This window comes from Sphaerodactylus townsendi, linkage group LG05 (genome assembly GCF_021028975.2).
Source record: "Sphaerodactylus townsendi isolate TG3544 linkage group LG05, MPM_Stown_v2.3, whole genome shotgun sequence".
In the NCBI taxonomy this organism is placed as follows: Eukaryota; Metazoa; Chordata; class Lepidosauria; order Squamata; family Sphaerodactylidae; genus Sphaerodactylus; species Sphaerodactylus townsendi.
This window is the reverse complement of record NC_059429.1, coordinates 11,831,479-11,855,584: the sequence shown is the minus strand read 5'-3', so window position 1 is coordinate 11,855,584 and position 24,106 is coordinate 11,831,479. Positions and strand designations below refer to the sequence as shown.

At 45.9% G+C, this 24,106-nt stretch overlaps 1 protein-coding gene across 1 annotated transcript in view; it reads left to right on the top strand.

Annotated features, from left to right (window-relative positions):
* Window positions 1–24,106, top strand: part of MYO1F (myosin IF) — a 71,358-nt gene that overhangs the window by 31,633 nt on the left and 15,619 nt on the right. Inside the window, exons 5-18 of the mRNA XM_048497177.1 lie at window positions 379–466; window positions 3,068–3,157; window positions 4,458–4,589; window positions 6,336–6,470; window positions 6,590–6,722; window positions 8,236–8,432; window positions 9,646–9,726; window positions 11,713–11,799; window positions 13,572–13,658; window positions 14,896–15,063; window positions 16,545–16,630; window positions 19,088–19,169; window positions 20,141–20,247; window positions 22,353–22,451. Of these exons, the coding sequence (XP_048353134.1) occupies window positions 379–466; window positions 3,068–3,157; window positions 4,458–4,589; window positions 6,336–6,470; window positions 6,590–6,722; window positions 8,236–8,432; window positions 9,646–9,726; window positions 11,713–11,799; window positions 13,572–13,658; window positions 14,896–15,063; window positions 16,545–16,630; window positions 19,088–19,169; window positions 20,141–20,247; window positions 22,353–22,451 (1,572 nt within the window). The remainder of the gene's footprint in view (window positions 1–378; window positions 467–3,067; window positions 3,158–4,457; window positions 4,590–6,335; window positions 6,471–6,589; window positions 6,723–8,235; window positions 8,433–9,645; window positions 9,727–11,712; window positions 11,800–13,571; window positions 13,659–14,895; window positions 15,064–16,544; window positions 16,631–19,087; window positions 19,170–20,140; window positions 20,248–22,352; window positions 22,452–24,106) is intronic.

Here is a 24,106-nt window from a genome sequence, read left to right as displayed (position 1 = left end):
TTACGAACCTCCTGCAGGGGCCCAGCTAGCCCAGAATTTCAACGGATTTCTAAACCAGAGAGCTCAGTTCCCCTGGAGGAAATGGCAGCTTTGGAGGAAAAGCTGTACAGTATACCATAGAACATAGAAGAAACAGAAGTCCTAGAGTGACATCAAATCCCTGAAATACCCCCTCTTCCCAAACTCCATGATACAGGCATTGTCCTCATCCCCAGTCTTGAAGGTCAATGGACCTTTCTGTTTGATTTCTGGAATAATTATTTAAGACACCATCATAGCAGTGGGCTTGTGACCCAAGGCAATTTTTCCTAGCTTCCATCTCTCTCCCTCTTGTGCTTTTATCTCCCTGTTTGACAGCCTGTTTGTTTTCTTCTTTAGTGGTGAAAGTGGAGCCGGGAAGACAGTGGCGGCCAAGTACATCATGGGCTACATTTCCAAAGTATCCGGGGGTGGAGAGAAAGTACAGGTGGGTCTTCTTGGCGGATGGACGTCTTTCTCAACATCTCCCCTGCCGGCCTCAACCTCACTTCCCCCTTCTTTAATTTCTTCTGTCCTTCTCCAGAAGGACAGGAGAAATGACTGCATCCTTTTGTTTCCAGAAGCAACTATTTCCCCCCCAAAAAATGATTGTAAGGAAGACCAGCTTTAGGGGTCCAAGACCCAAATGACTGCCTGGGGAACCTGACGTAGGAGCAGAGACAGGCAGGGGAGGACGGGATTTCTCCTCCCCCTCGAACCCTCATTGGTCTCCCGCCTTTGTGACACTCCGTAATTGTTTACATAGAATGAAAATTCAGCTCTTCAAGGGAAGGTGTCAAAGGTGTCCTCCTCCAAGTCAGTTCCAAGTGGGTAGCCTGGTTGGTCTGTAGTAGAAGAGACCAGAAGCACCTTTAAGACCAAGAAGATTTCCATGGTATAAACGTTTGAGACTCAAAGCCTCCTTTGACAGGTCCAAGTAGGAACAGAGTCCTTATATTTCAGTCAGAAGGAGGGCAGGGTGTTATAGAGAAGGAAGACAGGATGTAAAGGTGCAATGCAAAACTGCCCCTCTAGGGCCCTCTGGTCCTCGGAGGAGCGTCTGCTGGAAATCCCCAGCCCGAAACAGATCTGGCTGGCCTCTACAAGGGCCAGGGCTTTCACAGCCCTGGCCCCTACCTGGTGGAACAGGATCCCTAAGGAGACCAGGGCCTTATGGAACCTTCAAAGTTTCTGCAGGGCCTGTAAAACGGACCTGTTCCACCAGGCTTTTTACTTCCAACGTGGGATATCCCACCCCACCCTCATGTCATCACAGCCCCCTCCCGGCATAAGCGGATTGGTTTGGGGGGAGGAAACTGTCACCATATTGATTGTTTTAAATTACAGATTGAACTACTGTTTTACATTTTATTTTATGTTTTAATTATGATGTACACCGCCCTGAGCCTACTGGGGAGGGTGGTCTAAAAATATAATTAATAAATAAAAGCGGGAAGGTATTGTCCCTCACTCATATGCACACATAGGGGCTTTCCCCACTGACAGAGTTGTACTGGTTTCTACCTAGAGTTTAAGCCTCAGTGAACTCCTTCTTCACTGCCACCAAGCGTTTTTCCTCAACATCATTGTTTTGTCTCAGTTTCCCCCCCCCCCCCCGAACTGCGACATCCTTGTCGCAGTTATGAACTACACTTTTCTGCCGGAACAAGGTCAATACCGCTTCGAAGTGGGGAAGCATTGAAACGACACCTCATCCGTTCAACCAATCACGAGCCGCTTTTGTGGCTTGTGCAGAACGGCAGAGTCGTGGCGGGCAGAAAGCGCATGTAACTGTAAACTGTAAAAACTGTAAAAAAAAAGAACGCTCCCATTTCCCGCCATAACACAAGCACCAATCACGATCGAGGAGCAAAACAGGCACCAAGATGATCCCGCCCACTTAGTTCGGTTCCAGGGGGCCAACTCAGTTGCTGTGGGGACAGCCTGGAATCGCCCTCCACTGAAGGGAACCGAGTCAACCTTAGCTCCCTTCTGTAGTGGGGAAAGCCCCACATTCCTCAGTCAGTGAGAACTGGGATGAAAACACTTCAGCTTCACCACCAGCCTTCTTCTTTGTAGCAGCAGAGATAAGGGCTGACTGGTACAGGGAAAGAGTAAAGGGTAAACATTCCCAGGCCTGCGTAAGCAGTAAGCATTCAGTAGAAAGAAATATGGCAGGACCTTTTTGAATATAATGAAGTTTCCTGATAAAGTCCTGTTCAGCAGTTTCGTGCTATTAAGTATCTGGCGGTGAGGAATGTTTGAAGAAGAAGAAGAAGAAGAAGAAGAAGAAGAAGAAGAAGAAGAAGAAGAAGAAGAAGAAGAAGAAGAAGAAGAAGAAGAAGAAGAAGAAGAAGAAGAGGAGGAGGAGGAGGAGGAGAAGGAGAAGGAGAAGGAGAAGGAGAAGGAGAAGGAGAAGGAGAAGATGAAGCATTTATTGTCATTGTGCACACACAACAAAATTTACAAACATTCCCCCGATGCACACTATTTCAGACCTCACACCCCATCCTCATATTCCCCTTCCTCCACTCATCCCTACACAGCAACACGAAACCATGGAGTTCAGTATAGCCACAGCTCTAGAATAGAAACTATCTCTAAGCCTATTTGTCCTTGTTTTTATAATCCTATATCGTCTGCCAGATGGTAACAGTTCAAAAAGAGAGTATGCCGGATGAGACGGGTCCTTCAGAATATTCTGAACTTTATTTAGGCAGCGGGAATTATAGAGTTCTTCCAAAGAGGGGAGAGGGCAGCCAATAATCCTCTGGGCAGTGGTGATCACCCTTTGGATCGCCTTCCTATCTGCCGCTGTGCAACTGGCAAACCACGCACAGATGCAGTACGTCAGGACACTCTCTATGGCACAACGGTAGAAGGTCACCAGCAGCTTTTCATTCAGTGGTTGTTTCCTTAAAAGTCTCAGATAATACAGTCAGATCATTCAGAGGCAAGCACCCTGATGCAAAGGCTTGTAATGTAATATTCTCTTCCTTTTTGTTCCCCCCTCCCCTTTCCAATGGATGGTATTTCTCTGTCTTTTTAGCATGTCAAAGATATAATTCTCCAGTCTAACCCGTTGCTAGAAGCCTTCGGTAACGCCAAGACTGTCCGGAACAATAATTCCAGCCGATTTGTAAGTCTTTGTCGGGTATTGGGGGGCGGGGGGCAGACATTTGAGGGTCCACCCCTGGGTCAAGATTTAGGGAAGAGAGGTTTAAGCAACAACCTTGAAAGTTTCAGTCCGGTTACTGTTGCAGCCTTTTGCAACCCAGTTGATATTTTCCTGTTTTAATAAAAGCCATATTCTTCTTTCAGTTTGACTTTCAAAACACCACCCTCCCCCAAAACTCTAAGCTCAGAGGTTGCTTTAAAAATGCTTTTTTGCCAGCCAGCCTCCTTTCAGGATCAAAAACTCCTGGTTGAATAGAGTAAGATCCACATTAACCATACATGAGTTAATCAGTATTTAAGAAAATAAATATAAGGGTTAGGAGGGGCAGCACTATAAATATTCCTGCAGTTCTGTAAGAATGCAGTAAAAGGGCAACTATAGTCGAAGGTCCAGAACTTCACCTTCCCAAGATACTCCCCACCCTCTTTAAAATCAAGATTCCAATCCATATGGTTTCTAGTCCGGGTAGCACCCACTGAATTCAGAGGGACTGATCAAGTTTTTTGCAAGTTATAAGCAAGATTTTAAGCAAAAGAAGAAGAGACGAAGAAGAAGAGTTTGGATTTATATCCCCCCTTTCTCTCCTGCAGGGGACTCAAAGGGGCTTACAATCTCCTTGCCCTTCCCCCCTCACAACAAACACCCTGTGAGGTAGGTGGGGCTGAGAGAGCTCCGAGAAGCTGCAGCTGGGCCTGTCACGCTAACTGGCGTGTGGGGCAGGTGTACAGGCTAACCTGAATTCCCCAGATAAGCCTCCACAGCTCAGGCGGCAGAGCTGGGAATCAAACCCGGTTCCTCCAGATTAGATACACGAGCTCTTAACCTCCTACGCCACTGCTGCTTCAATAGAGCAATCATACAAATGTGCTTAATTTGCAGAAATTGTCAGGCTACATGGGGCACCTTTTCTTTGCATGCAGTTCTGGCTTCCCCGAGCGCAGAATTTTAGCCATGTTTTTAATCCGAGCATACTTGTATCCAGTGGTGGGATTCAGCCGGTTCACACCACTTCAGCAGAACCGGTTGTTAAAATGGTGCTTGCAAACCACCAGTTGTTAAATTATTTTAATTCTGCCACTGCTTGTATTTGAGAGGCGTGCCCTTGGGAATGTGTGCAACGTGCTCCACAGGTGTACAACTCATCTGTTGCACAACGAGCTTCAGTAAAGCTCTTTAGGGTCATGTGCGGATCCAAAAGCCCTACACAATTCATACGATATGCAAACGACAGTCCTGCCAGAGTTGCCATATCATCCACCAGGGGAAATATTTTGAGATCCAGTTCAGTCGAGGAGGTGAGCCAGACGGAGGGAAAATCTCCAACTTCCTGCTGGAAAAATCCCGAGTGGTAAGCCAGAACGAGAGCGAGAGGAACTTCCACATTTACTATCAGGTATGGCAACCAGAGGCACATGAGATATGGGCTTGGGAACCACTTGGAGGAGTGCATGAGTCACATGACATTGAATGCATGTTTGGCATCCCAATTGTGTCTCGCCAGGCATTTGCTAGAAGCTAGAGATGACCTCCCCACTAGGCACTCCACACCCCCATCTCCACCTAAAGTTGTCATGTCCGTGTTGGGAAATACCTGGAGATTTTGGGGGTAGAGCAGTGGCGTACCAGGTCTAAATGGTGTCCGGAGACTAAAAAACCTCTGGGCGCCCCCCTTGCAGAGGCCCGCTTACTTGCGAGTAAGCACGCAGCACTCGCAGGCTCTGAGGCTGGGCTTCAGGGAAGCTGCCGCTCAGGCAGCCTGTCTCTATGATTTCTTAAAAGGGCAATGCTCCAAAGATTGCTGAAGCTTAAGCAATCTTTGGAGCATTGCCCTTTTAAGAAATCATAGAGACAGGCTGCCTGAGCGGCAGCTTCCCTGAAGCCCAGCCTCAGGGCATGTGGGGAAAGTAAACAGTGAGTGAGGGAGATGACCGGCCAGCCGGCCAGTGAACAGTGGCGGTGGGTGGGGGGGTGAGTAGGGGCAGGAGCCTGCTGGGCGCCCCACAGGCGTGCACCCAGCGACATGGGTGGCCCCATATCTCCATAGGCAGTACGCCTCTGGGGTAGAGCCTAGAGTGGGTGGAGTTTGGGGAGGGGCTTCAGTGGGATATAATGCCATAGAGTCTGCCTTCCAAAGTGGCGATTTGCTCTAGGTGAACTGACCTCACCTGGAGATCGGATGTAATCTCAGGAGATCTCCAGCCACCACCTGTGTACGTTGTACACTTGTAGGAATTATAAGACACCATCTAATAAAACACCTTTGCTCATATACTTATTGTGCTTGTCCTTTTTCCGTAGACTACAGTCTGGTGTAGTAGGTTTTTTCCTTCTAGGAATCGCCATGAACTCTATGGTCAGAACTTCTGGGAGGCAGCCAGGGCTTTATTTTTCTCTTTAATTTTTCTGCCAGGATGGTGCCCCTCCCCATAATTGTCCTGCCAGTTACTCTACCAACACCTACTCCATAAGGTCCTTTCCAGTGTAGCTGCCAGGACTTGAACCTGGAACCTTTTGTATACCAAGCAGCGGCTCTGCCTGCTGAGGTATAGTCCAGTGGTTCTTAACCTGTGGGTTGGGACCCCTTTGGGGGTCGAACGACCCTTTCACAGGGGTCGCCTAAGACTCTCTGCATCTGTGTTCTCCATCTGTAAAATGGATAAATGTTAGGGTTGGGATCCAGCAGGTTCTCACAGGTTCCCGAGAGTAGGTTACCAATTATTTGTGTGTGCCGAGAGGGGGTTACTAATTGGTGATTTTGCCTTAGTTACGCCCCTCCTCTCAGCAGTAGTGCGCAGAACTTGAAACAGTCTAGCAGGAGGTGCACCGGCGTGTGTGGCAGCCTGCGCCGACGTGCATTCGTTTCCCCCCCAAGGACTGGCGCAGCGGCTGCGTCCTTGCCCCAGCCCCACCCAGGAATGCCCCGCCCCCGGAATGCCTGGCCACGCCCCCATCGTGCCCTGCCCAGCCCCATTGGCGCTACGCCACAGTTTGAATCCCACCACCATGGGAACCTGTTACTAAAATTTTTGGATCCCAACACTGGCTGTGGGTCACCACAACATGAGGAACTGTATTAAAGGGTCATGGCATTAGGAAGGTTGAGAACCACTGGTATAGTCCATCCCTCTTTTCTTAACAGGTCATTGAAGGGGCTTCGCAGGAACAGAAACAAAACCTGGGGCTTGTGAATCCTGACTATTACTATTACCTAAATCAGTCAGAAACATACAAAGTCGATGGCACCGATGACCGAAGCGAATTCCAGGAGACTATGGTGAGCAGACGGAATTTGCAAAGCAAACGCTTGGTTCTGGTGCCCAGGATTCGTCCTTGAGAACCATCTTTCTCTCTCTGTTCTCTTCCGGGCTTCCCCTCCTCACCCACCCTGACCAGAATGCCATGCATGTGATTGGCATCCCGGGTCAAGAGCAGCAGCTTGTGCTACAGATTGTGGCTGGTATTCTTCATCTTGGCAATATCGGATTCCAGGAACAAGGCAATTACGCCCAGGTGGAGATTCCTGACTGTGAGTAATTACACGGGGTTAACCCAGGGGGTCCCCCGCATGTTGCCCTCAAACAGCTTTCCTGGCCATCCATCAAGCGTTTATAAAACAGAAGGGGTCGGGTGGGGTTCCTGGTCAGCGGGGCTTTTGATTGGCTGTTCAAATTAAAATCATATTGTTTCAGTGGCATCTGTCACCACAGTGTTGCCTTTTTTAATTCTCTCTCTTACTCCTCTTCATTATGTGTTTTTAAAAATTACTCCTCTTGTACCCTGTGCTTGGGTTTCCTCTCTGTGTGTCTTTCTGCCTCTGCAGCAGCCATTTTGTGGGTGACTCCACCTCAAATGGCAGCCATTTTGTGACTGTGTCTCGGAATTCCAAAGGTGCCCACAGATTGAAAAGGTTAAGGACCCCTGATCTAACCTAAACATGACTCAAATCTCTTTACCCCAAATACTGTGATAAGGGTGAACTTACTAATTAATGCCACCCGTCCATTAATTTACCCCCAGCGATACTTTATGGGATGCGAATTGACCATAAATTGCGAGAAACCTTCAAGAAGTGAGATTCTATATGCTGCATTCTACATGATAAGAAATGACTTCTCATCAGCTGGGGTTGTGTGGTTGGAGTAGGTCTGAGAAGACACAGGTAGAAATCCCCACTCTGTCCTGAAGCTCACTGAGGGCGATTCCGCACTCACTAACTCAACCTAGGTTCGTCCCGTCGGGCTGAAATTGCCAAGCTAGGTCGATTCCTCCATTACTCCGTACAGCAGCTGAGGTCGTCCTGCTGGAGCCGAGCTCAGAGGGCGGGATCACCTCGGTGCGTCATTCGCTCCTCGTTCCTGATAGGCTGCTGCGTTGCTATGAGCAGCATGTAATTTGGCCTCTGTTAATGCGCATGGCCATCGCTTCTATACAGAAGCGGGGCGGGGAGGCATGCTTTTTGCCGGCGCAAGTCTCCCATTCCGCACATGCCCAAGAAAATCATCTGTGATTGGCTGAATGGGCGAATCGAGGCGACGGAGATTCCCCACTTTACCAGCTTCGACCTGGGTTCGCCCAAAAAAACTGTACCTCCCTGGTGGAGTCGGAAATTTAACGGCAGGACAGAGCAGAGCAGGAACAGACACATGTGGAACTCGCCGGATGTGGGAAGTACCTAGGTCGAACCTAGGTTGAGTTAGTGAGTGCGGAATCTCCCTGAGAGACCTTGGACCAGTAGCTATCCCTCAGCACCATCCACCTCACAGAACTGTTTTGATTATTATCTTCTCCATGTTATCCTAACAACAACCCTATGAGGTAGTTTAGGCTGAGACAGTGGGACGAGTGGAGATTCAAACCCTGATCTCCCAGATCCTAGTCCTACATGCTTAACCGCAACACTGCGCTGACTCTCAAACTGGTTTTTGAGATTAATGCAATATTGGATGCTCCAAACTTGGAGGAACCTACACAAATTTTATCAGTAATAACCCCCCCCCCCTTCTGGGAGAGACTCCACTGCCGACTTCCCTCTGTTATAGCCCTCGCTTTTCCCGCCTACCTCTTGGGGATTGACCAGACCCGCCTTAATGAAAAGTTGACAAGCAGGAAGATGGACAGCAAATGGGGAGGCCGCTCAGAGACCATCAACGTGACTCTGAACATCGAGCAAGCGTCCTATACCCGTGACGCCCTCGCAAAGGGCCTCTACTCTCGCGTCTTTGACTTCCTCGTGGAGGTAATCAGTCTTCTTCTGGTGAACTCTAGACCATCTTTAGGGGCAGGTGGGAATACGGGAAGAGAACCAGACAGCACAAAGCCCATATAAGATTTTTAAAAAGAAGACTCCAGGACAGTGGTTCCCAAACTGGGGCTTGCTTACCCCCAAGGGTAAGTACCTGAGCATTTAAGGAGTATGCGAAAAAAATGATGCGATGGGTTTGCTAATATGGTGGTACAATTTTAGGGAAATGGGTTGCCAAGGGCTACACAAGTGAGAAAAGGTTGGGAACCACTGCTCTGGGAAGCCACTGGATTCCTCTGAGAGTATTCAACAAAGTGGTCGTCTCTCTTTCACCTCCAACCAACTCTATGGGGTTTTTTTTTGTTTTTGAACAAGTTCTGTTGGGGGCAGGGTTTGTATAAAAGTATAAGACTTTTAAAAGAACATTGGACAACATAATTGATCAGTTTCAACTCTATTGTTCTTTGAATGCCAAGGGCTTGTATAAAAGTACAGTGGTACCTTGGTTTTCGTTGATAATTGGTCCGAAAGGAATCAACGAAAACCAAAATCGATGAAAACCAAGGCACCATTTCCCATAGGAATCAATGTAAATCCAATTAATCCATTGGAGGCACTCCAAAAAGTGCCTGGAGACGATTATTAATTGAGCTCCTCAAACCCAGCTGGGGAGGCAGAGGGAGCTCACTTATTTGGGCAGTGCCATCAGGGGGAGGTCACAGCACCAAATAAGAGCTCTCCTCTGCCTCCCTGGCTGAAACTTCCCTCAAACCCCAGCCGGTTCCAGTTTTCCGTTGGACTTTTTTGTGGGTTTTCTGTTTTCGTGTAGGCTAATTTTTCTGGGTTTGAGGAATGGCACTGAGGCAAATCGTATCGAAAACCGAGAGACAAATTTTGCTCCAGAAAAAAGTCAATGAAAAGCCGAAACCCGGCGAAAACCGAAGTCAAGCGAGCAAAACTGAGGGTACCATCATCGTATAAGACTTTTTAAATAACATTGGACAACATAATTGATCAGTTTCAACTCTATTGTTCTTTGAGTGCCAAAGGCAACACGGGATTCTTTGCAGACAAGACGATAGCCGATTTATTGTTTCCAGACGAATGAGATTTTTTTTCCTTCGATGTTAACTGTGTGGCTGCGTGTACCTAAAGATAACCCTCCTTGATTCTTTCTTCCCCACCCTCTGATCTTCTCCACCTGCAGTCCATCAACAAGGCCATGCGGAAACCAAACGAAGAGTACAGCGTGGGTGTGCTAGACATTTATGGGTTTGAAATATTTCAGGTAGGTTTTGCTTTCTTCAAAGATGGCTACTGGGAACAATTGCCCAGAAAAGAAATGTTTAACTAGTCGGTTTCCTACCATTGAAGTCACCAGAGCATGCCGACAACAATAAGGGTGAAACAGACAGAATCTGGCCCAACTTTTGATTATTTCCTTCATAATCCCTTCTGTGTGCGTTCTGTCTCCTGAACTGGAAAAAGGCGAAGCTAAAAATCTATATCACAATAGGTTGCCAACCTGCAGGTGACAGCTGGAGTTCTCTCACTAACAACAACAACACAAGCCTTTATTGGCATATAAAACAGGACAAGATTTTAAAACAAAACAAGGTTAAGAAATACAGTTAAAATTACTAATTTCCAGTATAAAATTTGCAACAGTCTCACAAAAGAGCCCATCGGAGCTGTTCAGGAGATTGGGTATCTTATAACACTCCTGCCACTGAGAACACTGCAAGAAAATGGAATTCATGTATTTCATGTGTATCTTATTGTATTTAGGGCATAGAAACTGAAGGGGAGAATGGTCCAAGTGTTTCAACCCGTGAGGTCATATCATTACATGGAACAAACTCTTTTTAGCACGTTCCATATTCTTAAATCTTCCCTCCAGCAGAGCTTTCGATGGCAGCACATTACATCTTGCAGTAGCCGAGGCTCTCCTCTGGGTGGGATTAATCAGCAGACGAAGATATGCTGCCATAATTCCTCGCTCGCATGGGATTAATAATGTAGTCGGAGAACAGGTTGTCTTGGCAGCACGAGTCAAATTATGAGTTCTCTCACTATTATAATTGATCTGCAGATGATTAAGATGAGTTACCCTGGAGAAAATGGCTGCTTGGGAGCAGTGGCGTACCTAGGCAAACTGGCGCCCTGGGCAAAACCTGAGTTTGATGCCCCCACATGGGCGGAGCACCCTGGCCGCGGCACTCACCCTTCTCAGACAGCCCCAGCAGCCCAAGTTCATCGGAGGCGGAGCTCCCTGTCCTCTTGCTCTGCCTCTGGTGGCTTGTGGCCCACTGTACAGAGTGGGCAGGGCTTAGCCAGAGTGGGCGGGGCTTAGAAATCAGGTGCCTCCACGTGACGAAAAATTTCTGCACCTTGGGCAACTGCCCACTTTGCCCAATGGGTGGTATGCCACTGCTTGGGAGGGTGGAATCTATGGCATTATATCCTACAGAGGTCCCTCCCCAAACCCAGCCCTCCTGAGTCTCCACCCCCAAATCTCCAGGTATTTCTCAACCCAGAACTGGTAATCCCTTGATTGATTGATTGATTGATTGATTGATTGATTGATAGATAGATAGATAGATAGATAGATAGATAGATAGATAGATAGATAGATAGATAGATAGATAGATGATAGATAGATAGATAGATAGATAGATAGATAGATAGATAGATAGATAGATAGATAGATAGATAGATAGATAGATAGATAGATAGATAGATAGATAGATAGATAGATAGATAGATAGATAGATAGATAGATAGATAAACAAACCCCAATCATAAGAATATCAAAGGGAGTTTTGCTGGGTCAGACCACAGAAGCCATCCAGTCCAGCATTCCATATCCTATCAAATGCCCCAGAAGGCCCACAGTCAGGGTCACAGAGGCCATAGCCCCCACCAGTTGGTGTTCAGAGGTACATTGCCTCTGAACATGGAGGCTCCACTTAGCCATCATGGCTAATCGCCTCGTTCCTAATAAAGTTGAGGCAATGAATTCTGTTATTTAGTTATGCATTGTGTAAAGTATACTAAATTTAATTAATAATAATAATAATAAAGGGCCTTTTTTCATCTAGACAACCATCCATCAGCTTCATCACGTACCCCCAAATTCTAGTATTTTGAAAAAGGAAGGGGGAAAAAAATCACTTGTTCTACACCTGTCGTAATTTAACAATCTTCTACCGGAAGTTCTCTTCGACAAAGACAGCTTTGCCAGGAATCTCCCTCTTCTCCCTCTCCTTTTCAGAGAAATGGCTTTGAACAATTCTGCATTAACTTTGTGAATGAAAAACTTCAACAAATCTTCATTGAGCTGACCCTCAAAGCAGAGCAGGTGAGGTCTACAGCGTGCAGCAGGGATGCTAAATATTTAGGGGGAAGGATTGTATTTGTGAAGTAATGGGCTCACAACCGCTGTTCCCTTGGGCCCTGGGAAGTTGAAAACACCGTATGGCGGTCCGAAGTCTCTAAGAACATAAGAAAGAGCCTGCTGGATCAGACCAGAGTCCATCTAGTCCAGCACTCTGCTACTCGCAGTGGCCCACCAGATGGTGAAAAATACATCGGATCCTACGGGGGTTGTCCACGGACTCAGTGTACAGCAACGGGGGGAGGAGGGAGAGGCCAGATGGTACCGTAGATGCCTCAGTCATATGCCTGGTGGAACAACTCTGTCTTACAGGCCCTGTGGAACTGCATAGGATTCAACAGGGCCTTGGTCTCTCTAGATAGAGAGTTCCACCAGACTGGGTCCAGGGTTGAAAAGGCCCTGCTTCGGTTCAGGCTAGCTGAACTTCTATAGGACTGGGGACCACCAATAGATTACTGTTCGAAGACCAAAGCGCCTTTTGGGGACCATGCCAGGAGAAACAGTCCTGTAGAGACGCAGCACCCAGACCTTTTAGGACTGTACAAGAACCTTGAATCTGATCCAGTGCTTGTCAGGCTCTCGAACGTGGAAATAACAGAGACTGTGGGAAAGTCCTAAAGCAGTTTATTTCTAGGCGTGGGGTGACTTGAAGCTGGATCTAAACTCCAGCTTAGATCAGAGTTATATCCTTCAATCCCCATTTCTGATTCCATGGAAATGTGTTTCCTGGGGTCAATAACATTTGCACTACAGAACTTCAAAGCCTGGGAATGTTAGCACCTTCCCACTTGGGAGGGGCTGGCATGAGGAATTGCCAGGGGAGAGGAAACAGAGCATTTACAGAGGAAGCATTTGCAATTCTTTACAACAAGACATCACAGACAATTGATAGGCTTGGTCCTGACAGTGCTCTGCCCAGATGCAGTGCAGCTGTTGAGGCACTGGTTGAATGAGTGCCACCGGTGTCCCTTTCAGGGCCCTCGCTGCTAGGTCCAGTGGCAGTGAGTTCCACAGATTATTTGTAGAACTTTCTCTGGTCTGTCCTGAATAAACTCTTCTGATCTAAATGGTGTGTAGATGTGTTTCCACAGCAGGCACAGCAATCGCATATGTTGCCCCCTATTCTTTCCTAGAGCACTTCCCCACTACAGAAGGGAGCTAAGGTCGACTTGGTTCCCTTCAGTGGAGGGCGATTCCAGGCTGTCCCCACAGCAACTGAGTTGGCCCCCTGGAACTGAGCTAGGTGAGCGGGATCATCTTGGTGCCTGATTCGCTCCTCAATCGTGATTGGCGCTTGTGTTACGGCGGGAAACGGGAGCGTTCTTTTTTTTTTTTTTACAGTTCACAGTTTACAGTTTACAGTTACATGCGCTTTCTGCCCGCCACGACTCTCCCGTTCTGCACATGCCACAAAAGCGGCTTGTGATTGGTTGAACAGATGAAGTGTCGTTTCGATGCTTCCCCGCTTCGAAGCGGTATCGACCTTGTTCCGGCAGAAAAGTGTAGTTCATAACTGCGACAAGGATGTCGCAGTTCTGAGGGGGGAGGAACTGAGACAAAACAATGTTGAGCTCGGTGGCAGTGGGGATTCACTGAGGCGAACCTAGGTAGAAACCAGTTCAGCTCTGTCAGTGGGGAAAGCCCCCTAGTTGGAGTTCTTTCTCAAAATGATAACCTTTCCTCTGGGAAGGGTTCTAGGTCATCCTTACATTTGTTTTGTTTTGTTTTGGCCTTAGGAAGAATATGTGCAGGAAGGGATCAAGTGGACCCCCATTGAGTATTTCAACAACAAAATTGTCTGTGACCTCATTGAAAACAAGTTGGTAAGAAAAGGACCAGACCTTGGTCAGGCCAAACCTTGAAAGCTGGGTTCATAAGGGTACTTGTACCTGTTCAGATTCATGGGCCAAATTCCCACTGAACATTTAATCTAGATACAACCAAGTTTCAAAAGAATCGGCACCTTTTCATCCAGGTTCCAACATCCTCACTGCAGCATGTTTCTAGTTAAGACATCTAGGCCTGCCCCTTGTGGGGGTGCCTGCTGTCAGGAGTGCAATTGTTAAGCTAGCAGCACCAACGTTTCAGAGTATCTTTAGGAGACTCTGATGAGGATACCACCCAGGTTTGGTGAAGTTTGGTTCATGGGGGCCAAAGTTATGGACCCTCAAATGTGTAGCCCCCATCTCCTGTCAGCTCCCATTGGAGTGTTTTTTCAAAAAGGTGCATATACAAGCAGGTCCAGGAAAATCCCACCGTGCCCTAGTTTGATAGAATCATAGAGTTGGAAGAGACCCCAAGGGCCATCCAGTCCAATCCCCTGACATGCAGGAAGACACAATCAAAGCACCTTGACAGATGGCCAACCAGCCTCTGTTTAAAAACCTCCAAAGAAGGAGACTCCACCACACTCCGAGGCAACGTAGTCCACTGTCAAGCATTCTTTACCGTCAGGAAGCTGTTCCTAATGTTTAGGTGGAATTACAGTGGAACCTCGGTTTTCGTTGGTAATCCGCCCAAAAAGAATCGATGAAAACCGAAACCGATGAAAACCGAGGCAAACTTTTCCATAGGAATCAATGTAACTCCAATTAATCCGTTCTAGGCACTCCAAAAAACATACCCAAAACACATTTTTTGGTGAATAAACATAGTGTTTCATGCTGAAAACAGTAACAAACAATCACATTAGGACCAGCTTCAGAGCCAGTGGACCAATGTCGCACCAGAAAGCTGTCCCAAGAGGTCTGTTTCTGACGCCTCTTTAAGATTTGTCTGAAATGGGGCAAGACGTTGTCATTCAACAAGTTGCAGACACGGCCTGAAACAGCTTTGTCCGGGTGATTTTTCTCCGCAAACTCCTGCACCTTACTGCAAATCAATGAAAACCGAGGCAAATGGATGAAAACCGAGACAAACTTTTCACTGAAAAAATCGATGAAAACCGAAACAGATGAAAACCGAAGGCAATGAAACCCGAGGTTCCATTGTACTTCTTGTCCTAGTCTCTGGAGCAGCAAGTTTGTTCAATCTGATGTTCTCTCTGATCTGTTTTCCCAGAATCCTCCTGGCATCATGAGCGTTTTGGACGACGTGTGTGCCACAGTGTATGCCAAGGGCGACGGTGCGGATCAGACGCTCCTACAGAAGCTCCAGTCGGCTGTGGGGACCCACGAGCATTTCAATGGCTCGAGTTCGGGATTCATCATCCACCACTACGCTGGCAAGGTCTCTGGGGCACTAAATGGCAACTTCCTCATCAAACATTCCCTTCTAATCTCCTGGAGCAGCAGTGGTGTAGTGGTTAAGAGCAGGTGTACTCTAATCTGGAGGAACCGGGTTTGATTCCCCGCTCTGCCGCTTGAGCTGTGGAGGCTTATCTGGGGAATTCAGATTAGCCTGTGCACTCCCACACACACCAGCTGGGTGACCTTGGTCTAGTCACAGCTTTTTGGAGCTCTCTCAGCCCCACTCACCACACAGGATGTTTGTTGTGAGGGGGGAAGGGCAAGGAGATTGTAAGCCCCTTTGAGTCTCCTAAAGGAGGGAAGGGGGGACATAAATCCAACTCCTCCTCCTCCTTTTCTTCTCCTCCTCCTCTCCTTTGATCTTTACTTTATGACTTCACATGCTTTGTAGATAACTAGGCTTCTCCTGACACTCTGGTCTCATTAGAGAAAGGGAGGATATAAATCCAAACTCCTCCTCCTCCTCCTCCTCCTCCTCCTCCTCCTCCTCCTCCTCTTCTTCTTCTTCTTCTTCTTCTTCTTCTTCTTCTTCTTCTTCTTCTTCTTCTTCTTCTTCTTCTTCTTCTTCTTCTTCTTCTTCTTGTCTTGGTGCTCAATTTTTGATTGTAAGAAGTGCAGATACCTCCCCTGCCGCCCTCCGCAACCTGGACCAAAGAATAAGCAAGACCCAGGCAGAATTATAATAGACTCTGGCAAGGGGAGGGTTGGCCACCAGTACCACCACTCATTCCACTATATCTCTGCTCCATGCATTGCTAGAGTAGAAGTGTCCATCGGGGACCCTCCAGATGTTCATGAACTATGATTCCCATCAGCCCCTGCCATCATGGCCAATTGGCAGAGCTGATAGGAATCGTAGTTCATGAACATCTGGAGGGCCATAGGTTTGACACCCCTGGAGAGTGTTGGACTAAGATTATGAGACCTGAATTCTAATCCCTACTTGGCTATGGAACTGCAGGGTTAGAGAGGCATTTACTTCTCAAAACCTAATTTTTGGGAGGGTGGGGTTGGACTGGCGGTGAGATTCAGGTTGGACCTGACCTACCTAGGGTTGTTGTTTTTTTACCTAGTGAATCTATCCTACATATTAGTATCCTTATGTTAGGGCATAGGTGTCAAACTCGCGGCCCTCCAGATGTTATGGACAACAGTTCCCATCATTCCCTGCCAGCATGTTCATGAACTACAGATGTTCATGAACTACAGATGTTCATGAACTACAATTCCCATCAGCCCCTGTCAGCATGGCCATGCTGGCAGGGGCTGATGGGAATTGTAGTTCATGAACATCTGGAGAGCCGCAGGTTGCAGACCCTCGCAGTTGAAGGGTTGTGATCTCATAGACACTGGAGTTTACTGTCTGTTTTTCAAGATCTTGCACTTCCTACCCAACGGAGCACAAATTTACTTGCCAGACTTGCACAATAAACCTGAACTGTTGTTGGATTCTGCCTCCAGGTGTCCTATGATGTCAGCGGCTTTTGTGAGAGGAATCGGGACGTGCTGTTCACAGATCTGATAGAGCTGATGCAAAGCAGTGAATTGTGAGTGTGTCACATGCATAAACCGGGGGGGCAGGGAGGATTTCTCACTTCATACCTTTGGGAGAATAAATATGCAGTAGAACAGTGGAGAGAGGCATACCACCACCACCCCTTTTAATATGCTTTGGGGGTCAGATTTCTGTCCATTTGTTTTTGGGGCTGAAATGGGTGAATAAATGGTTGCATATATGTCTGATAGGAAATGTGGGGGAGCACCCGTCCTACCTTGCAGGGCTGGTATAATGAGTGTGCACACGAAATACCTTGAACACACAAAAATGTTATATTAATACTGACATTCATAATAGGAAAAATATATATCAAATCTAAGTAATAATTAATAAGCCCAAAAATACAAACAGTTGTTGCTTCATGATTATCGTTATTATTCGTTGCTGGCTTTATCATTTAATGTATTATTATTATTTCCCAAATTCAGCCAATATTGGTCGAATAAAATAAGTGAAAGAAACAATGGAACAGGTAAAAATTAGAAATAAGGATATTTTTGAAATTAAAAATAAGAAATAAATAATCAGGATATTCAAAATAAGCTGCAAGAAACTTTAAAAGCTAGCATCAGATTCAGCAGCTATATGCAGCATTGGAAATGGGCGTCAAAAACCAGGTAACAGAAGAAAATCTCGTTTAGTGGGCATATTCATAGAAGAAAGGTGGGGGAAACACAACCAATTAAAACAAAATAATGTTTGTTTGTTTTTCTCATGGAAGGACTGGAACATATCCCCTAATGGAAACATTTAATGAGGTTTATTTAAAGTTTAGGGAGGTGGTCAAGCAACAAGAAAAGTTTATAAAATCCTGAAGTCTGGAGTGAATGAACTGAAGAATTTTTCTCTACCCCCTCCCTAGAATATGGGAGAGAGCGAATAAAATCCGCAGGCAGTGCATTCAGGCCAATCAAAAGGCAGAGCTCCCGCATGTGACGCCTGATCAGTTTGTGGAATTCACTGCCATGGGATGTGGCAATGGCCACAAGTGTCGTTCTTAAAATAGGCAAATTCTTAGAGCGTACGTCCATCACAGGTGACTAAATAGAACCTCCATGCTCAGTGATAGTCAACTTCTGAATACTGGTTGTGGAGGGGAGACAATAAGGCAGTGGCGTACCTAGAGAAACTGGCACCGTGGGCAAAACCTGGGTTTGATGCCCTCCCCAATGGGTGGAGATAGCCCTGCCCACCCAGCTGGAGGTCACTCTGCAATCCAGGGATTGGGTTGCTCTGGGCTCGGGGCGGGGGGATTGTCCTCCACAACAGTGGGAGTCCTCCATGACAGCGGGAAACTACTTGCTTGTGGGCCACCATAGAGAGTGGGCAGGGCTAGAAATCAGGCGGCCCCCACGTGACCTTAAATTCCTGCGCCTTGGGCAGCTGCCCAATTTGCCCAATGGGTGGTATGCCACTGCAATAAGGGGAGATTTTGGGCTCTATGACCTGTTTTGATGAGTTCTGTGGAACTCATTGTCACAGGATGTAGTGATCATGGCTAGCTTCGATGGCTTCTAAAAAGGGGATTAGACACATTCATGGAAGGAAAGGAGGTTGTCCTTGCCTATTTTTCCATAATGATCTTAAGCAAGCCTTTATTGGCATAGACAGCAGTACAACAATAATAAAAACAGATTAAAAAGCATATACAATACAGGATATACATGTTAGGACGAAGGAAATCTACTGGCATTTAGTAATTTCCAGGAGAAAGTCTGCCACTATCATACAGAGAGAAGGATCAGGGTTGTCCAACAAGTAGCGTAATCTAATTAAATCGGGGAGATGGGGTAAATGTAAAGGAGTGAGATTCACATACTTGGATCTGATTTCCTTGAATCTGAGACAGTGAAGTAATTGGTGGGCCAGAGATTCAACTGAGCCATCGTTACATGGGCACAATCTTTTAGCCTTTTCTTGCTTATTAAATCTGCCATGTAACAAGGCAGAAGGCATAACATTAAACCTGGCGAGCATTATGGCTCTCCTTTGAGCAGGGTTTATTAAGCAATACAGGTAGTGTGCCAAGTGGCCCTGTTCAAATGGGAGAGAAAAATACAGGGGGGAGCACGTTTTCTTGGCTGCGGTGATTAGGGTAGAGAACTCTCTATCCAATAGTTGAGCTTTTAATTTCCTATAAGCTTCTGAACAGGACAAAGGGCAAAGTGAATCCACTGACAGTCCAATAGAGGCAATTTTTTCTTCAATTATTCCATAATGATCAAATGTTCAGAAGCAGTGTACCTCTGAATAGCTGTCACGAGGTTGGGGAGAGGATTCTGCCTCTGCACAATGTTTTGTTGGCCTCCTGGTGGCCGTTGATCAAAACAGGAAGCTGGACTAGATGGCCCATCAGCCTGATCCTGACCTTCGTATGTTATCCAGAACTCCTGTCTCCTCTCCTGTGTATGTTTGTCCTCATGTAGCAATAAACGTTTTGTTCTAGCCACTTCATTCGGGGACTTTTCCCTGAAAAACTTGATGCCGACAAAAAGGGACGTCCCACCACGGCTGGTTCCAAAATCAAGGTGAGTCGTGTTCTGATTACATTAATTTCTCCAACAAGGAAGCTTCTAAGGGAATGAAAAATCCATAAAGGCCTCACTGTAATCAGAAGTGAAACAGAACGAAAGTTTAGAATGTTTAGATTTCTCTCCTGATCCAGAAGACTCTTCTATGGCCTTTTTGTTCTAGATTTCTGCTTGCAGGGAGTTGGGATTAAAAAAAAACTAGGGGAGCAATAAAAAAATAGGTCCTTTCCCTGCAGTAGTGCAAAACATTCTTTGGCCTTGTATCCAGAGGTGGGATCCAGCAGGTTCTCACCAGTTCCCGAGAGTGGGTTACTAATTATTTGTGTGTGCCGAGAGGGGGTTACTAATTGGGTCTGCTTTTCCGTTAGAAATTCCATTCGGTCCAAAAATCATAAAGTCCTGTTGTTTCCTATGTGGCTGGTTAGCGAAGGTCGAAAACGGGATAATTCTCCCTGTTGGGCTGTTTTAAAAACATGTTTTAGAAATATGGTAAAGTTCCTTGTTTAAGGAAAGTATCCTTCTTTTGATTTCTAGAAACAAAATGAAGTATTTGAAAGTATTAAGTATTTGACAGGCAGTCAATTCGAGGAGAAGTCGTTGTTTCTGTTGGCAGTAGACGATAGGACTTGCTATAATGAGTTTAAATTATGGACAGAAAGATACCAGCTGGAAATTAGGAACTTTTCTTTTACAGTAAGAGTTTTTTACAGTAACAGAGAAATATTAATGCCCCACCCCGGAATGCCAGGCCACGCCCCCGTCGTGCCCCGCCCAGCCCCATTGGCGCTACGCCACTGTTTGAATCTCACCACCATGGGAACCTGTTACTAAAATGTTTGGATCCCACCACTGCTTGTATCCCCGCCCACATGAACCAAGCTGGAGCTTTTCCAAGTTTTGGCTGAGTGCATATGTCAGGGGCTAGGAGGGGCTGGATGATGCCAAAAATCTCAGGTCTCTCCCAACAGAAACAAGCCAACAATCTTGTGAATACCCTGATGAAGTGCACACCCCATTACATCCGCTGCATTAAACCCAACGAGACCAAGAGGCCCAGGGACTGGGAAGAGAGCAGGTAAGACAGATTTCTACATCAGAAACAATGCTCAGTTTAATGTATTGTCGAAGGCTTTCACGGCTGGAATCACTGGGGTGCTGTGTGATTTCTGGGCTGTGTGGCCGTGTTCTAGCAGCATTCTCTCCTGACGTTTCGCCTGCATCTGTGGCTGGCATCTTCAGAGGATCTGATAGTAGGAAAGCAAGTGAAGTATATATACCTGTTGGAGTGTCCAGGGTGGGGGAAAGAACCATTGTCTCTTAACAAGTAAAGGATGCTATTAGCAAGCTAGATTTACATGTGTTGAGTGGGATCCACCCATTAGCTTGTGAGTAACAATGAACATAGCAACGTCAATAGGTGAGGGCATCTGATTAGAAGTAGCCTGGCCTTTGTTCCCTTTGATTGTTTACTGTCTATAGTCATCCTGTGTTTGTGTGAAGCTGACTAGTCACTGTCTTGACTCTAGTGTTTTTCAACACTGGTAGCCAAGTTTTGTTCATTTTCATGGTTTCTTCCTTTCTGTTGAAATTGTCCATGGGCTCGTGGATTTCAATGGCTTCTCTGTGTAGTCTGACGTAGTGGTTGTCAGAGTGGTCCAGAATTTCTGTGTTTTCAAATAATATTCTGTTTCCAGGTTGGTTTATCACGTGTTCTGCTATTGCTGATTTTTTTCTGGCTGAAATAGTCTGTAGTGCCTTTTGTGTTCTTTGATTCGTGTCTGAGCACTGCGTTTGGTGATCCCTACGTAGACTTGTCCACAGCTACATGGTATGCAGTAGACTCCTGCAGTAGTTCGAGGATCCCTCTTATCCTTTGCTGAACGTAGCATTTGTTGAATTTTCTTAGCGGGTCTGTAGATTGTTTGTAAGGTATGCTTCTTCATCACTTCATAGAAAAGGGAACGTTTGGGGTATATATTGTCCATGTCCCAGGGTGGGGAACCAATCAGTAAGTGCTTGGGTAGAACTTGTTATGTAAAGATATAGTTGATCATTTTGTATTGTATTGCAGGTGGGGCTTACTGATTGGTTCCCCACCCTGGGACGTGGACAATATATACCCCAAACGTTCCCTTTTCTCTGGACACAGAGTGTAACAGACTTCCCTCTGTGATACACCTCTGAAGATGCCAGCCACAGATGCAGGCGAAACGTTAGGAGCAAGATCCACCAGACCATGGCCACACAGCCCGGAAAACTCACCACAACCAGTTGAATCCGGCCGTGAAAGCCTTCGACAAACCAATGATAGATAGATAGATAGATAGATAGATAGATAGATAGATAGATAGATAGATAGATAGATAGATAGATAGATAGATAGATAGATAGATAGATAGATAGATAGATAGATAGATGGATGGATGGATGGATGGATGGATGGATGGATGGATGGATGGATGGATGGATGGATGGATGGATGGATGGATGGATGGATGGATGGATGGATGGATGGATGGATGGATGGATGGATGGATGGATGGATGGATGGATGATGGATGGATGGATGGATGGATGGATGGATGGATGGATGGATGGATGGATGGATGGATGGATGGATGGATGGATGGATGGATGGATGGATATTTATTACAGCCTTTTGGCCAGCCAACAGTTCAAAATCAGAATACATGTGAACACATAGCACTCCATCTATACAAAAATATAATATAAATTGTAAAATCCATTATAAAATCTATTGATAAATAACATTAACTTCAGGCATTATTACAGTCCTCGTCGCACAGCACAGATCTTTGTCTTAATAAGGAATTACGCATATTGTGTACCAGTATACAAAATTTAGCTACCTTCTGTGAAATGGCGGAAACACGATCTTCCAATAGCATTCTTACAGAATTTGTATCTGAGTTTTCTATGAATGGATATACATGATGAGTTAACAATGGTTGGATTAACAGCTCCCTTTCACCTTCATGTAACTTGCAATGCAGTAAGATATGTGACACTGAGTCTACTTCCCCTGAGCCGCACACACAGGTTCTCCTGTGCCTTGGAATATTTTGGAATCGTCCCATCAGATTAGCTGACGGGAAAAACCAATGAATGTTTGTCCTGTTGGTCTTCTGGTTACATTGCATGCTTTTTCTTTCTTCTTAGGGTGAAGCACCAAGTAGAATATCTGGGGCTGAAGGAGAATATCCGGGTCCGTAGGGCTGGCTTCGCTTACCGCAGGCTGTTCCAGAAATTCCTGCAAAGGTAGGAACATTTTCATTCCTCCAGGAACCCAGGGCAGTATGGCCTAAGTTCAGCACACCATTCTTCCTTGACCTCCCCCTGCCCCAAGGTCTTTGGAAGAGGTAGCTGAGCCCTTCGGAGATAGGGCGGTATATTAAATCCAATTATTATTATTATTATTATTATTATTATTATTATTATTATTATCATCATCATCATCATCATCATCATCATCATCATTACTATTATTATTACTATTATTAGTAAAATAATAGTAATAATAATAATAATAATAATAATAATAATAATAATAATAATAATAATAATAATAATAATAATAATAATAATAATAATAATAATAGCTTGTATTCTGAATTAAAACTGGAAACACTCCAGGTGTACAGCCCAAAACAGTTTATGTTCCAGGCGATGATTTTTAAAAATTCTCCCTCTTATCTTTCTGGGATTCCTCTGAACTTCAGTGTGGCTTTGCGTCATTTGAGTAAGGATTCAGAAATTGGTGTCAAATTATCCCGCTGATTTCTTGATTCATAAACATAGGACAGCTTTCACTCTGGTCTATCTTCATGTTCTTCCATCGGCTTTATTACAGGGGTGTCCAACTCTGGTGCTTCAGATGTTGATGGACTACAGTTCCCATAAGCCAATTGGCCATGCCAGCAAGGGCTGATGAGAATTGTAGTCCATGAAAATCTGAAGCACCAGAGTTGGACACCCCTGCATTATTAGAAAGAAGTTACAGTGTGGTGTGCCAGTTCAGGAAAGTTTATGCCCTTGAACATAAGAACATAAGAACAAGCCAGCTGGATCAGACCAGAGTCCATCTAGTCCAGCTTTCTGCTACTCGCAGTGGCCCACTAGTGGCCCACCTTGCGCTTCTGGGGAATTTAAAATGGCTGAATATGAGCAGCTGCGTTGTCCCTTCTATAATGACCTTTGCAGAGGTGGGATCCAGCAGGTTCTCACAGGTTCCCGAGAGTAGGTTACTAATTATTTGTGTGTGCTGAGAGGGGGTTACTAATTGGTGATTTGGCCACGTGATTTTTGCCTTAGTCACGCCCCTCCTCTCAGCAGTAGCGCGCAGAACTTGAAGCAGTCTAGCAGGAGGTGCACCGGCATGCGTGGCAGCCTGCGCCTGCGTGCATTCATTTCCCGCCCAAGGACCGGCGCAGCGGCTGCGTCCTTGCCACAGCCCCACCCAGGAATGCCCCCCCCCCTGGAATGCCCGGCCACGCCCCCATCACACCCCACCCAGCCCCATTGGCGCTACGCCACAGTTTGAATCCCACCACCATGAGAAACTGTTAATAAAAATTTTGGATCCCACCATTGGACCTTGGATATACATTTATTTCACACATCCTCCCAAAAAATCCCAGGAAGATTGGGGGAATGGAATACCTCCTTTCTTCTTGCAGACCTTGAATCTGAATTCTCAGATAGAGTTGTCAGTTTCTGTGCAGCTGCCAGAGTCTACTGAGGCACAGTGATGATTCAGTGATACATTCTTTATTTTTATATAGAAATTGTATATATATATCCTTATAACCACTGTGTTAATGTACATTTCATCCTGTTTGTTTTCAAGGATGTTCAATGATCGTATAACCTGGGGTCCCTATTCTGACGGAATAGGTTATAAAGTAGCCTTATTT